General features: G+C 37.6%; 1 protein-coding gene across 1 annotated transcript in view; it reads right to left on the bottom strand.

Moving 5' to 3' along the window:
* LOC131800789 (nuclear pore complex protein Nup205-like) overlaps positions 1 to 13,017 on the bottom strand; it is a 51,115-nt gene extending 38,098 nt beyond the window's left edge. Inside the window, exons 1-3 of the mRNA XM_059118487.1 lie at positions 12,869 to 13,017; positions 12,663 to 12,811; positions 12,181 to 12,606 (exon numbers count right to left, since the gene is read on the bottom strand). Coding sequence (XP_058974470.1) covers positions 12,181 to 12,606; positions 12,663 to 12,811; positions 12,869 to 12,875 — 582 coding nt within the window. The 5' untranslated portion in view covers positions 12,876 to 13,017. The remainder of the gene's footprint in view (positions 1 to 12,180; positions 12,607 to 12,662; positions 12,812 to 12,868) is intronic.
* Positions 13,018 to 14,724: the final 1,707 nt, after the last annotated feature.

Genomic DNA, 14,724 nt, shown 5'->3' on the forward strand with positions numbered 1-14,724 from the left:
ACGTAAATTGCGACATACAATTTATACCCATTGTTCAAGTCGTGGTATATACACTGATCGACTTCACTGCGTGCAAGTCCCATTTTAATAAGTTCTGAATTTATCGTCTCATTCCAGACTCTTCCAGATTGCTTGAGACCGTATATTGACTTTTCCAGTTTACAAACTTTTTTCGTGCCATCGGAAAATCCTTCAGGTTGCTCCATATAAATTACCTCTTTGAGATTTCCGTTAAGATACGCGCTTACGGCATCCATTTGATGAATTTCCATACCATCTTTTGCGGCCAATGCAACTAAATATCTTATAGAGTCATACCTGATTACTGGCGAAAATGTTTCATTATAGTCAATACCCTCTCGTTGACTAAAACCTTTAGCGACCAGTCTTGCTTTCCATCTAATGTGGCTTTCGTTTTCATCACTCTTTGTCTTGAAAACCCACTTCGATTTTATAGCCTTTTCACCTGGTGGTAGTTTAGTCAAAATCCATGTATTATTCAGCTTCAATGATTCAATTTCATCTTCCATTGCACGTTTCCATTTATTAGCATTATCCGACGACATTGCTTCTTTATAACTTGTTGGATCATTTGAAACGAAATCAATGGCACAGAATGATGACGAATTTTGGTTTTGATTTGCAATACGCTCTGATCTCCGAATTTGTGGTTCCTCCACACTTTCTTGCCTGTAGCTTCTGCTAGGAGTCCATGCACGATTTTGTGCGCTGACTTCATCGCTATTTGATGGCCAATCTGTTTCTAAATACACACTGTCTGTATCGGATTCCTCAGCAGGGGTTTCATTCGGAGTTAGAGTTTCTTCAGATGAATTTTGCATACTTGGATCATTAGCTATTACGGAAGGTGTTGATTCATTAAGATTGTCTTGATAATAGGATTCTCTCTCCCCTGAATCAGCGCTTTCGTTTTGCAATAATTCTGGATAATAAAAGTCTTCATTTCTTGGCTCAGTTCTGTTGACTTTCCCGTTCTCCATAAATGTTACATCACGACAGATTATTATCTTGCTATCCTTGGGACTAAACAAGCGGTATGCCTTGCTTTCGGCACTATATCCCACCATTATGCATTCGGTTGACTTCGGATCTAACTTCGATCTTTTATCTTTCGGTATGTGTGCAAAAGCAGGACAGCCAAACACTCGAAGGTGCGTTAAATTTGATTTTCGACCACTCCATATTTCATCTGGACATTTCTTTTGTTGTCGACATGGCACTCGATTTATGAGATATGCTGCAGTAACTGCTGCTTCAGCCCAGAAACGATTATCTAAGCCACTATCGATGAGCATACAACGGACCCTTTCAATGATTGTGCGGTTCATACGCTCCGCCACACCATTTTGCTCCGGGGTGTATGGACACGTCTTCTGATGTATAATGCCTTTTTCTTTGCATAACTTCTCAAATTGGCGATTAACGTATTCTCCACCATTGTCTGATCGGAAAATCTTTATTTTTTTTCCAGTCTGGTTTTCAGCCATATTCATAAATTCCACAAATTTTGGAAACACTTCAGACTTACTTTTTATGGGATACGCCACAACTTTCCTAGAGAAATCATCAATGAAGGTTACAAGGAAACGTGTTCCAGAAAACGAGCACTGGTTCAACGGACCAACAACATCAGTGTGTATAATTTGCAAAAGTTCTGTAGCTCGTGTACCATCTTCTTTATTAGGTTTTCGGCATTGCTTTCCTTGTAGACAGATTGTGCATGTACCATCTTCTTTCTCCGAAAAATTTAATCCAAAGTTGGCTTCTTTAACATCTTTGAGTTTCGAATGGCAAATATGACCCATTCTGCGATGCCACAAATTCAAATTACCTGAAACAGCAAATACTTTATCTTTCGAGTTTTCAGATTCACATTCTAATCTGTATAATTCATTGCGCATCTTTGCAAAGGCTATAACTTTTCCTTGCTTGTTTCGAATTTTGCAGGAATCGCCCTCAAATATCACAGACTTGTCACCTTTTGTAATTTGCCGCACGGACAACAAATTTGTACAAAGATTTGGAACAAATTCAACGTCCTTGACAATTACATTCTTTGCCCCATCTTTACCAGAAACTTTCAGATCGATGTCGCCAATGCATTCAACTTGAAGTTCTTCCTTATTTGCAACGATGACTTTTTTGTTTTCTACATGCCGTTTGTTATACATCTTGCTATCATCATTTGTCATATGATTACTTGCACCACTATCGATGTACCAAGAGCTTAAATTAGAACTCATATCGGACGTGGCTTTTGCGTAAAAAATTCCATCAATTGTGGCAAATAAAACTTCAGATTTCTTCACATGCTTGCCGTGTTCACTCTTACTTACATTGTTTCTGTTTGGGCAATTCTTGGATATATGACCAGTCTTCTTACAATTGTAGCACGTAATTTCCTTCTTGTTCTTTGAAAATTTAGCTTGAAAAGCTGAGTCTCTGCTATTAACGTTATCGAATTTCGCATCTTGTAGCAACAGATTTTTCACCATATCCACGGTTAGCTTCTGTTTGGAATTTTCAACGGCCATAACTAATGGTTTGAAATCATCGGTCAGTCCAGCTAGCATCAATGAGGCAGTCAACTCATCATCAATGTTTAATCCTGCATTCTTTACCTTTAATGCGATGATGACCAAGTCGTTCACATACTCCTGAATTGTTTTATAATTCTGCATCTTGATGTTGACTAATTGTTTCAATAATTCCACTTTCCGTGTAAGTCCTGTATCCTCATATGCATTAATCAAGGCAGTCCATGCATCTTTCGCTGTTGTAGCAGCCGCAATGTGACCATAATTGTTCGGATCTATCATCAATGTAATTTCTGCCAGGGCTTTTTCATTCAATTCGGTATCCGGCATTTCTTCATTTACAGCTTTCCAGCAACCTTTTATCACCAATAACGATTTTGCTTGTCTTTTCCAGACATCAAAATTCTCGCGGCCCCGCAATTTCTCCATTGGGCACAATAATTGGTTGCTTGCCATAGTTTTCACTATTTTTTCAAAATTTGAATTTTCTTTTAATGTGTCTAGAGGCCCATAACCTATTGTGTTTAAAGTTTTATTGAAAACTGAAAAAATGTGTATTCTAATTTACAATTCGTATGAATACAAATTCAATGCATACAAGATATAATATAACAATTACTAGTAGTAGTGTTAAAGGTAGTTTTACATTCAAATTACAACATTAACCTCTACCTATCTGACATTCCACGCCCTCCAGACGGCATAAAAATTATAATGTACGCAGATTATTGTACGCTCGTGACGTCCGGACCCATTATTGATGACATTTGCGATCGATTAAACGCTTACCTTGTTGATCCTACCGCCTTTTTCACTGCGAGGAATATGAAGATATCAGCCACTAAGTCGATGGCCACACTTTTCACCACATGGACTGCGGAGATGGGGCTATCCTTGAATGTGCAGGTCGATTGTGCTATAATTCCGACCACCAACTACACCAAGGTATTAGGGGTCACATTCGATAGCCTCTTTAAGTCGTCCGCGCATACCACAGCTATCTGCGACAAGATTAGAAGTAGGAACAAGGTCCTCAAGTCTCTGACCGGCAGTACTTGGGGAGCTGATAAGGAAACCTTGTTGACCTCTTACAACGCGATAGGCCTATGGTCTGTGGTGAACTATGCGGCTCCGTTGTGGTCCGCCAACGTCAGTGCTACGCACAGGGTGCCTTCTCATGACACCTGTCGAGGAGGCGAAGGTCTTACAGGTGCGACAGCATAACAAAATGCTGTTAATGCAATACCTGCTTGGCCATCCGAATCTCCATCTTGTGGATAGACAACCTCCGCCCAGGCACGTTAGGAAAGACCTTCATGATCTAGAGAGAGAGGTACAGAGGTATAAGAGAGAGCCTCTAGATCAACAGGCCTATCAAGCGGGACTGAATAGTATTCACTCTAATGCGGTCTCAGAAGCCATTGAAGGATATAGAGTGAATACTGTGCTAGGAGACCATCCCCCTCCCGTCGCAGCTGAAGAACGAGAGCCGCCCCGACAAACCCGAGTATCTTTAGGTCAATTACAATCCGGATGGTACAGCCGCCTAAATTTCTACTGGGCCCGGATTAACAGCGACATGCAGAACATCTACCTAGCATAAGCACAGGCCCACTTGACACGCTGCATCTATTTCGCTGCCCAGCCAAGCCTACTCACCTAACTCCAGTCTCGTTATGGACACAACCCATACAGGTTGCATGCTTATTGAGAATGAACTTAGGGGCAGAACCTGATTGAATGGAGTCAGAAAAATGGAAATCGAGCTGCTACAACAACAACAGAGGGTCTGAGGAACTCATGGGAAGCATACGCTCGACCCAGACTTTAACATCGGTACACGTCAGAGGATTTGGCAGCAAATTCGGGACGGAACGTATGCTCGAAGTCTTTGGAAGGCATAATAAGACTTTGGACGTGAATAGATGGGAAATCTTTCACAGGGAGCAGAGGAAGGATGGCACTCTCCTTGTGATTAGACTTGACGATCTCTCCATGGCCAGTCTGACAAAGACTAAGGGCATGGCATTCTATGTCTCGAACGCTGTCAGGTTCAAAAATAATAAGGTGAGGATCGGAGATGAAGACACCGAGTGTAGCTGTGAGGAAAAGAAAGAAGACCACCCAAGCAACACAGAACAGGGAGTCGGTAACAAAATTACCGACTCTCAAGAAGCCCGTCTACTGGAGGACCAATGATCGAGGTCATCCAGATCAACCTTCATCGGATGGCTCTGATGAAACTAATCAATTCAGGTAAGATTCACATTGGTTTAATTCAGGAACCTTGGACAGTTCAGAACAAGATCTGGACTAAACCATATAAACCACCAACTATTCTATGCCAATACAGGGTCTCGACAAAATGGATATGGTCGGTGCATGTTTTGGCATGGTCCCCTCACAACGTACCTCCCGAATAAGAGTTATTTGCCCAATTCTTGTCACATTTCACGTCAGATTGTTCTGTTATTTGACATTTTACGTTCTAAAGAGTTAAAGAATAATCTTACTGAAAAGTATTTGGAACGGCCCGCCTTCAGGTAGAGTCCCCTGTAAAAAGTACTTCCAAAAAAGAAGTATTTTTATGCAAATCAATTCCAAATTATATTATTTTCACATTTTTTGTAAACAAAATAAAATAACAATTTAATATAAGATTAAACCAAAGTTATTAATAGATATTTATAAATTTCAGTGTTATTCGAGTAAATCAAGTAGAGGATTTAATAATATACTTTTTTATTGTTTGTCTGACAACTCTGATCGCATGCAAGTGTTTTTTTTTTCTGTGTGTAATTAAATTTTCGCAGATATTGTGGGTTTAGAAGTTTTAAATTGTGATTCTTTAAATATATACATTTCAATAGTTTGCAAAAGTGTAAAGTTTTTGTGAAATATAATGTTTTTATACTATTTTACAAAATTTAATTTTGTGCGCGTTGATCATTTTTTTGGTGTTTTAATATTCTTGTCTGTGTTTGTTATTTACAACGTAGTGTTATTTCTTTTGTCTTTGACGTTTGTGCCTGATTCCCGTTTGCTGTCCTGTACGTATTAAATATTAAATTATCTTTCCTGAGCATACCTTTAGGCTGTTACTGTAAATTGATTATTACACTATTTCCCTAATACACTGTTTCCATTAGTATTTCGAATTAACATGGAGTGCTCGAAAAGAAATTGTAAAAGTACTAATTTTAAAGAACGTTTACTAACATGTTGGCTATGCGATAGGCATGAACATTTAAAATGTGCAGGTCTTGATGGCCGCCATTTTGATGTTCTTACTGATCGCGAAAAATATGGTTTACGTTGGGCATGTATTGATTATAGGCCCTTAGAAATTAACTTTTATACTCATTTCAAGGAGTCTAAAACTGAATTAGCAGCTTTGAAGAAGGTTTTCGACAAAGCATTTTTAAAGCTTCAGAATTTCGAAAAAAAGTTTAATAATTTTCAATTCCTGGATGGATCTCCGAAACGAAAGAAATCCTCAGTTTTTGTACCTGGTGATGATTTGATCCGTTTAAATTCACCGGCTGTGGCTCAGCCACACAACGCTGCCAAATCTTTTGGCTCGGACATCCCACCCTCAATTGATGATAAAACTATTGAAATTGTTACAGGAAATGCTCCGGTCGAAATGCAATCTTCTAAAACCGTACCTATAGCTTCTCAATTCTTAGCGCCTGCAATTGTTGTTAACTCGTACAGTACAATAGCTAATACTATTTCTGTAATTTCTACAGGTAACACTAATAAGCAAACGTTATCTTCTCCACGTTCGGCAGAACCGTTAAAGGAAGCTTCTGTTACTGCAGAATCTATAAGCCTTTCGTTCTGGCCAAGCCTCCAGCGGTTCTAGAAACAAAATCTGTTCCTGCAGATAAATATAAAAATAATCTATCTGTTTCTGCAGATACTATTAATGAAAAGTCTGTTTCTGCAGACATTAACAATGTAATCCCTACGCCTTCTGATTTAAATGAAAAATCTTTTTTCTGCAGACAATAATAACGAATCCCCTATGTCTTTGCCTACGGATCAACTTATTGTTGTAGCGCCGCGTAAAACTATATTTGTGTCCCGATACTACAGGTGATAACCTTCAGTCTTACATATAAAAATTTTTTGAATTTAACACGTCCCATTACTCCTGCTCAATTATTTAATTTAATAGTTAATAGAACGTTCTGGCCGGATGAATTGTTGGTAAAGGAATTTGTATTTAGGGAAAGAACAAACCCCGTTTATTTACCAGTTAATCTTTCAGTTGTACCATTGTCAAAAAACTAATTAAATCTCTATCTCTTCTTTATCAAAACGTGAGAGGTCTTAACACTAAACTTAGAAATATTTATTTAAAATCCTTTGACTGTGATTTCAAAATTTTGGTATTCACGGAAACATGGTTAAAACCTGGGGGATTTCAATCTGCCTAATCTAGCATGGGTCCCAGGAGAAAATATCGTAGATTATGTACCATTATCTTCTACAGAGCTTTCTACTGAGATGTCATCTTTTTGGGAAATCATATTTGAGCAATTTCTTTATCAAATAAATTCTATCTATAATGCAAAAGGTGAATTATTAGATTTAATTTTTTCTTCATCCTTAACTTCTTCTGTGTGCAGAAGGCCTCCTTTCTCAGAGCCAGAGGATATGTATCATCCTACTCTTATGGTAGCCATTGAACTTAGTAACATTCAAACAGTACATACTTCATCTCAAAATAAGTCGCGTAAGCTAAACTTTAGAAAGACAAACGTAGATCTGCTGCGTTCTACATTATCCGATATAAATTGGTGTTTTTGAAGGTAATTTGGATTTTCGTATTTCAAGCTTTTATAAAATAATTAACAATGCATTAGAAACCTCAGTCCCACTTGTAAAAATGTGCTGTGATAGAGGTCCAGTTTAGTTTACCCCACAACTTAGGCGCTTACGTAACATAAAAAGCAGGTTATTTAAAAAAATAATTTTATCATAAACTTCACTAATTATACAAAAGCTAAAAGTTTATACAACACTAAAAATTGTAAATATTACTCTGAATACCTAGTCAAGATGAGAAACAGTCTCTATAAAAATCCTAAGAACTTTTATAAATTCGTTAATTCAAAAAGAAAAGTCCATGAATTTCCCTGTAGTATGCGTTTCGGTAGTAGAGAATCGTGTGAACCTAAGGAAATAGCAGACATGTTTGCAGATTTTTTCAAAGTACGTATTCCAGATATTCCACTAAGGGTGTAAAATACTCTTATAGTATTAATAAATTTAATCATGTTCCTCATATTATTCTCACATCAGATGAAGTGTTGAAAGGTCTACTTTCATTGAAATGTTCCAATTCACCGGGTCCAGATGGTGTACCGTCTTTCATTTTAAAAGCATGTGCACATGACCTACATATTCTCTAACAAGTATTTTTAATATTGGCGTTCGAGCTTTATTATTCCATTGCATAAAGCTGAGAGTAGATGTGCTATTGAAAATTATAGGGGCATTGCTAAGTGCAATTCCCAAACTTTTTGAGCGTTTGGTTACACAAAGAATAACTCATTTCGTTACATCTATAGTATCACCACACCAGCATGGTTTTGTTAAAGGAAGATCAACTTTGACAAATTTATTAGAACTGGTCTCTAATGTTCACACTGGATTCTCAAAAAATCTTCAAACTGATATTAAATATACTGATTTCAGTAAAGCTTTCGATACGATGGTGCATAATTTTTTAATATATAAACTTGACTTAATGGAGTGGATCTTTTAATAATACATCTCTTTAAAAATATTACAGTATTTTCTGGTGTTCCTCAGGGTAGCCATTTAGGTCCACTACTTTTTGTATTTTATTTAAATGACCTTCCATCTATTATTCGCAACTCAAAAATATTAATGTTTGCTGACGATGTAAAACTTTTTTGCACTCGTGATTCTCACCACGAATCGCCTAATCTGCAACAGGACTTGTATTCTCTTGCACATTGGTGTAGTGTCAATGAAGTCATTAAATTTAAAAAAAATGTAAAAAAAAATTGTCCTTATATAGATCTCAGCATATGAACTACAACTATTTCATAGGTTCTTACAAATTGGATAATGTTGACTCGTTTCTTGATCTTGGTCATATTAGACAATAAATTACGTTTTAATTTACATATTGAGTCTTGTGTTAATTAAGCAAAGTATTTACTAGGATTTAAAAAACGTTGGTCAAAGGAATTCGACGATCCTTATGTGACCAAACGCTTATTTATCAGCCTTGTTCGACCTACGTTAGAATATGGCTGCGTACTTTGGAGTCCTTTCTATAAAATATATTCAAAAAAGATAGAGTCTGTACAGGTTCAATTTCTTTTGTTTGGTCTGACAGGCTTAGGATGGAATTCAAATGAACTTCTCCCACCTTATGAGAATAGGCTTAAACTTATCGATCTTCCTACACTAGAGAAAAGGAGGTTAATGCTTAGATGTATTTTTATCATCAAACTTTTGCGTGGTCAAATTGATTCTGAGTTTTTAACTGGTGAAATAAAATTCAATGTCCCCTCGCGAAATACGCGTTATTATATACCACTTAAACTAACATTAGCAAAATCGAACTATGAAATAAATAATCCTCTCCGAAGTTTATGTGCTGATTATAATAAATTATATAACACGATTTCTTTGTGTGAACCCTTGTATGTCATAAAAAAACTCTATCCTACTTTCTTAGTTTATAAAATAGTTGCCAGACTTACTTTCTGTGATTTAGTATTTGTATTGTTTAGTTTTACTGTAGTTTAGTTCAGATACTTTAATTCTTTTTAATTGTTAAACCGACTGATGTTCTAATGTAGCCGGTTTCCCAAGTCTACTAACCCCCTATAATCCGGACTATGTGGTGTACGTGCTCCCTACGTTATGGGGAGGTGGCCCTCTCGGTCGGCAGGGGCGAGAAAGTGAGGCGTTGGGAACGATCGAAAAAAGAAACGTTCGCTGTCCCGCTGTTCAATAAGATCTGTATTTGTTGAAATACGAGAATGATGAATGAATGATTTAGTCGAAACTTTTTCATATCTTTGTTTCTAGACTCCCCGGCCTTCACAGATAATTATCCAATCGATAACATGGCATATTTTATAATGTCGGTGCATGTATTAAAATTGTATATACTGTGTTAACTGATGACGTCTGAGTCGAGACACTACATACCATATCATCCATCATAGTAAGCAGTAACTTCAATAGGTTTAACGGAGACCCTAGTAAAGTCTTTCGAGGAATGCGGTCCACTTCGAGAGAGGAAATCTGCCTACGAAAAACCCTGGGTGACAGGGGAAATTCGTAACAAAGGAAAGGAAGTCCGAAGACCTTACAACAGTGTAGTTAGAACAGCTAAACGAAACTCGTGGAATAAGTCTAACATCGTTCTTACTCAAAACCATGGAACGTACAAACGTACAATCGAAACCATGATTAAGAGCAGAATCGCAAACGATATGCTCAAATACGAACAGCATGCATACGTTAAAGGACGTTCAGTGGAAACCGCATTATATGAGGTTGTACACCACATCGAGAGTACCTCCGATAAGATGATGTATACACTAGCAGTATGCATTGACGTCGAAGGTGCGTTCAACAACGTCAGCATAAATACACTCATCCAATCCTTAGATAATTTTCAGGTCGACCGGGCCCTAAGGGACTGGATAAACCACATGCTAAGGAATAAATGGATAAGCTGTGGACTATATGACGTTAACATAAGGGACAAAGTTGTTCAAAGAACTCCACAGGGAGGGATATTATCACCCCTCCTGCGGGTTACAACCATTAACAGTCTTCTAAGGACTTTAACCAACGAAGGCTTTGAACCAGTCTGTTATGCAGACGACGTTATAATACTTCTGAGGGGAAACAGCCCTAACTTGCTGTGCAGAATGGCCGATTCGGCTCTGGAACTTGCATATAACTGGGCCAGACCGAAACGTTAACCCGGAAAAAACAGAGATATGTCTATTCAAGAAAAAGAAAACTGGGCCATATCGTTGAACCGGTCTTCATGAACAAGACAATCAACATTTCCAATAAGGTCAACTATCTTGGTGTGATTCTAGATAGGAAACTTAATTGGAGGGACCTAATCCAAGAAAGAGCAAACAAGGCTCATAGATGTTGGGCAACGTGTAAAAGGGCCATAGGCTCTAAATGGGGTTTCAATCCAAAGATGACACACTGGCTATTCAAAAGCGTAATTCGACCTGTTCTAACATACGCATCGGTAGTCTGGTGGACAGCTATGGATAAAAAATGTAATATCAAAATGCTACAGAAAGTCCAACGAATGTGCTGTTTAAGCATTTGCGCGCAATAAGGGACAACACCAACTAGGGCATTATAGACAATTCTATTTGTGCACCCAATAGAAATTCATATACAGTATGAAGCGGCCGTCGCGGCCTTAAGGCTCAGGGCGACGGACGAGTGGATAAACAAAGGCCACGCTACATACCATCAAACAATTTTACAGGTAACACCGGGAGAATCTATAGAAAATTTTGTATCGGACCGGGTATCTGAAACTTTTGTAGCTGCCTTACCTTACCTCCCTACCAAAGATTCGTGGATCGACGGATTCCTACCACAAATGCCGACTAGAATCTGTTGTTATATAGACGGCTCAAAGCTAGGGTAGACAGCGGGACTGGGATTTTTATTGAGGAAACAAATACCGAAATCTCTTTCCGCTTGCCCGATCACAATACGATCCTGCAAGCGGAGGTCCGCAGACTGTAAACTGTCCGCCTTCTTCAAAAAACCCTTAGTCTAGAGCGCACAACAGGCATATACTGGCTTAAGTGTATGCCCAACAGGGCATGCGGCGAATTGCTTCGCCCCTCCTTTCAACCTTACCTACCCAGAAGTGAATATCTCTGGACCCGAAAAAGGTATTAGCATAAATTGTAGTGTCAGCTATAATTTGGCATACATTTTGTAGCCCCTACTGAGCTCTCGATAATTTGATTAAAACTTCCGAACATCCTATAAATAATGGATAGGTGTTTTCGCAAGCTATTTAGTTGGCGTTACCCGGTGTGGGACATACCCAGAGAAGAAAATCCCAAGCGCTGAAGGCAGCCTACTTACGACAGCTTTTAAATTTAGAAAAAAACTTTAGTTTACGTAGCCTGCTGAACGTACCCAGAAGAGAATATCTCTGGACCCGAAAAAGGTATTAGCACAAATTGGTGCATTTTTGAAAGGTAAGAGTGTCAGCTATAATTTGGCATAAGTTTTGTTGACCCCCACAATGAGCTCTCGATACAAATATATAACTTCCGAACCACTTATAAATAATGGATAGGCATTTTCATAAGCTTTCGAACGAAACCTATAATGTCTATATCGGATAAATGCATACGGGTCCAGCCCGGGTCTTGAACACGGACTTTCGGGTCAAAACTCTGGGGTCCCGGTCCACCCCAAGAGAAAAAACAGCTTCCCGGAATCAGGGTAAAAATACCTACCTCTGGAAAAAAATTCGAAAAATGGAAGTTTTTACTGAACTAGAGTTGTTCCAATAAAATAAATTTAAAAGAAGGCACCATAACATAAAAATAAATACCTCTTTAACAATATCCAACTCGTTCAATAAATCTATGATTCTGTCCAATATATTTGAGTCCTCTACTAGGTTTTGCGAAAATAATGAAACCAGTTGTACTAATTTTTTTGGAGATTCCGGAACCCATGAGACTCCACTTGTTATTTGAAACAGATCGCGAATAGAATTAGCTACCGCCTTTCGTCCATCATAGTATAATAGCACGGCTACCAAGCCACGGGGAAGTCCAGGATAATGTACCATTTGATGTTGGGCAGTGCACAATAGTTCCAGTGCCAAAAACTCATCTAAATCAAACATATCGGATATAATAATACTTTCTTCAATAAGTTCCGTAGATACAGGAAAAGCTCTGCTATTTCCACTAAAAGGAACACCTTGAGTAGCACAAGCTCGAAGCTGTGACCTATTTGCTTCATTCTTAGGCTGAAAATACAACCTCAATTGATGAAACAATAAAACGTTTAACTTGAAATACTTACGGGATTTCGCAAGAGATTTACGAAAACTTGTTTATGGCGCTTAAGACACACTTCCAAACTTGAAATAGCTGATTCGTTTGGATTTATGACAGTCTGCTCTATAACTCTATAGAGATGCTTAAAAGGAGACCACATGTCATCAGGGATATCTGAAAAAATACATTTCTCAACGTGCTGTATATAAAATATTTTTGCGAGCAGTTTACCCTCCATTTTTACAACACAATAAATGCCAAAATCGCAAAAACACGCCGCCAATAAATATTTTTAACCTGGTGTTACCATATTGACCTTCATCTAAACAGTTTCACAATCGGAAATTATCGATAATTTTTCCATAAGCAGCGTTGCCATTTGCTTTGCTTTTACAGAAGACAAGAGAACTTAAGGTGAGGGTACAAAGCAGCTTCGCATCATGGCTAGGCATATTCATTTCAAATTATAAAGGGACACGGCGGCAGAATTCTAATACGGCTCTGGCATACCTTTATAATATGTCACAATATGCCATGCGAAGACTTCAAGCTATGTTTATGTGCTTACACCTTGAGCTCTCGCAGGGCATAACTACAAAAGGTAGAACAAAGCTGCCCCCTAAATCAGCGCTGCTCAAGAAAAAATATCTCTTTCAAGTCAAATTTCTCTTTGCTTATTTAAATCAAGAACAAAACTGTGTTCCGTCATTATTTATACAAATATTTTTTATCTGTTTGCTTTATAAATTATTTTAGCAAACATTCATGTTTAAAAACAGTTAAATGAATCGTAAAATATGAAGAAAAAACAGAGTTTTAATTTTCTCTTAAATTATCTCTTTTTTCGGCTCATGTTCTAGAATACGGTTTTGAGCAGGTCTGCCCAAAATACAATTTGTATACCCTCCACCTTGGAAAGAAGTGTATATTAACTTTGTCATTCCGTTTGTATCATCCTCAAATATTGGTCGTAACGCTCATAAGGTATATATGTATTCATAACCATCATAAAATTCTAAGTCGATTTAACGATGTCCCTCTATCGGTTGAAATCACGATACAGCCCACATTATTTGACGTAGAAAATGTAGCAAAACAATTTGTATTGTGGCTAGGATGGTTGGTATTGAAAATGATAAATGATTGATATATCGGTCCACGTTTTGGTATAGTCCCCATATAACGGGGACTGACATGGCCAAAATCTTATATTTACGTACAACAGAATAAAAACAGCCTATAACTATATTAATCAAAAAAAAAAAAAAAAAAAAAAAAAACGAAAGAAATAACAAAAATTATATATATATATATATATATATATATATATATATATATATATATATATATATATATATATATATATATATATATATGCATGTATGCAAAATTTTAGCCTTCTATCTTTGGAACAAATTGAGATAGAAGGCTAAAATTTTGCATACATGCATAGTTTACAAGTAGGCAAGTTAAGTTCGTAAATGGGCCATGTCGGTCCACGTTTTCGTCTAGCCCCCACATAACGGTACATCCCGATATTCGCTATTTTCGTGATTTAACGAAATTATTTAAAATTTCGTATTTAAGTTCGTAATGGGTACTACAGCCTATGAAAAAAATTATTGTATGCAGGTCCATATCTTCGCATAGCCCCCATATAACGGTACCTCCCGATATGCGTTATTTTGATGATTTCAGCAACATTACTCCGCGGAATCGTTTCAAATTTCGTACTGGGAAATCCTAATGGGTACTACAACCTATGGGAAAATAATTGTATGCAGGTTCAGATCTTCGTATACCCCCATATAACCGTACCTCCCGATATTCGGTATTGTCATGATTTCAGCGACACTATTTTCCGGAATTATTTCGAATTTCGTATTTGAAGTTCGTAACGGGTACTACAGCCTAGGAAAAGAATTTTAAATGCAGGTCCACGTCCTCGTATAGCCCCCAAATAACGGTACCTCCAGATAGTCGGCATTTTGACAATTTCAGCAACACTATTTACCGGAATCGTTTCAACTTTCGTATTGACAATTTTTAGACAAAGAAATGTGGCAATAATCATCAAAATACCTAAT

Source organism: Musca domestica, unplaced genomic scaffold (genome assembly GCF_030504385.1).
Source record: "Musca domestica strain aabys unplaced genomic scaffold, Musca_domestica.polishedcontigs.V.1.1 13, whole genome shotgun sequence".
Classification (NCBI taxonomy): Eukaryota; Metazoa; Arthropoda; class Insecta; order Diptera; family Muscidae; genus Musca; species Musca domestica.